The sequence below is a fragment of the Lycium barbarum genome, chromosome 2, assembly GCF_019175385.1.
Source record: "Lycium barbarum isolate Lr01 chromosome 2, ASM1917538v2, whole genome shotgun sequence".
In the NCBI taxonomy this organism is placed as follows: Eukaryota; Viridiplantae; Streptophyta; class Magnoliopsida; order Solanales; family Solanaceae; genus Lycium; species Lycium barbarum.
This window is the reverse complement of record NC_083338.1, coordinates 46,330,232-46,331,736: the sequence shown is the minus strand read 5'-3', so window position 1 is coordinate 46,331,736 and position 1,505 is coordinate 46,330,232. Positions and strand designations below refer to the sequence as shown.

At 35.5% G+C, this 1,505-nt stretch overlaps 1 protein-coding gene across 1 annotated transcript; it reads right to left on the bottom strand.

The window, feature by feature from the left end:
* Positions 1-443: 443 nt before the first annotated feature.
* Positions 444-1,182, bottom strand: LOC132628532 (putative F-box protein At4g38870). The gene is made up of 2 exons (XM_060344310.1): positions 814-1,182; positions 444-536 (listed from the first exon to the last, which is right to left on the bottom strand). The coding sequence occupies exons 1-2, from the start codon at positions 1,180-1,182 to the stop codon at positions 444-446; spliced, it is 462 nt and encodes a 153-aa protein (XP_060200293.1).
* Between the last annotated feature and the right edge of the window lie 323 nt (positions 1,183-1,505).

Below are 1,505 nucleotides of genomic sequence, written 5' to 3'. Positions count from 1 at the left end.
TACTCCTTATATTCCAAAGTGATTTTACTTAACCCTAACTCAACGTACTTATGTTTCAAATTTGATAAGTGCTCTTCGAAGATACAGGGTGTAACAGCTGAATATGCCAAAGTCATCATAGAATTGCTCCACAAGGAAGATAGGCGTTGTTCCATCTATAGTTATCTTACAACCCCATATAAATGAAAGTCTTTTATGTTTTTAAAGCAGATATTTTCACCTGAGGCTTTCAAAGATTTCTCTGCGACTCTCATTAGTCTTAAAACTTATTATGTGTGAAACATCATGGAGAGTGTTGTGGGATAGCACTAACTATTCTGTTAGTCATCGTGGTGGCTATGCATAAATATTAGATACTACATGCTTCAAAGTTTGTATAAGACTCAAGTTGCATTTCTGCAGGAGACTAGTCTCCTCTAAGAAGTTTAAAAACATCATCAACTCTATTTGTTATCGCATTCACTTTCGGTTTTGGACAGGGAATTACTGAAACCAGCTTCTTGTTTTTTTGATCTTGGAGGAGACAATTGTGGTTCCTGGAGATTAGTTCACCCAAGCCATAGCAATTTTAATAAAATTTTGCATTATAGCAGGGGGTTTATTATTCCTGCTACTCAAGTTAATACTCGCACTTGATAGTTGTGAGTTTGATTCTGCACTTCAAAGATTTAATATATTTGGAATTCCTTTGCAAATCTGTTTTAAATCCTTTGAGCTGGAAATACATATATATATGCATAATGACATGATTCGAAGAAAATATGATAGTAACCTAGATTGTATGTCGTTCCATATAGAAGGAAAGTGAATGACATGACTCTTCCGTCGATCTTCTTTCTGAGTGTTTTCATAAATCCACAAGCGGATGTATCCACTTAACCATTTTTCAATATCGATGACGGCTAATTTACCCTTCACCTCTATAAGCTTGTAATCATCGATACAGTGATGAGATGCACTCCACAATGCAAGAATATTGAGCTTTTCAGATTTGATATCAAATGCAGCTATGACAGGTCTGTTATCCTTAGCAAACCAATAGATAAACCGATAGATGAATCCATTAATGCAAACACCGGGCAAGTAATAGAAAATTTCAGGCGATATGCTCTGCGTCTCTCTCCATGATTCGTCTATGCCTAAAGTTAGAATCCAGTGTTTCCTTGCAACCTTCTCGAACATGCTTTGTTTACAAAAGAACTCTGTACTTCTTTTCTTCTGGCTCAAATCCTAATGAATAGTTATGCATATATAAATCTTTAATTAGGTTGGGAAGAAATTTTATGTGTCTTGTATCGAGACTGAAATTTGCAGCAAATGATCTTTCTCAGAAGCAAAATAAACCATTAATAGAGTCCAAGCGAGAATATGAAGCATTACCATCTTCCTTTTCCTCAGCAGTGTAAAAAACTCTCTCCGTAGACAAGGAGTTTTTTTCCACCAGGATGAGTCATAGAGCGATATTTATGCATGTCTACAAAATCTGACTCCAATACAAGAGAATT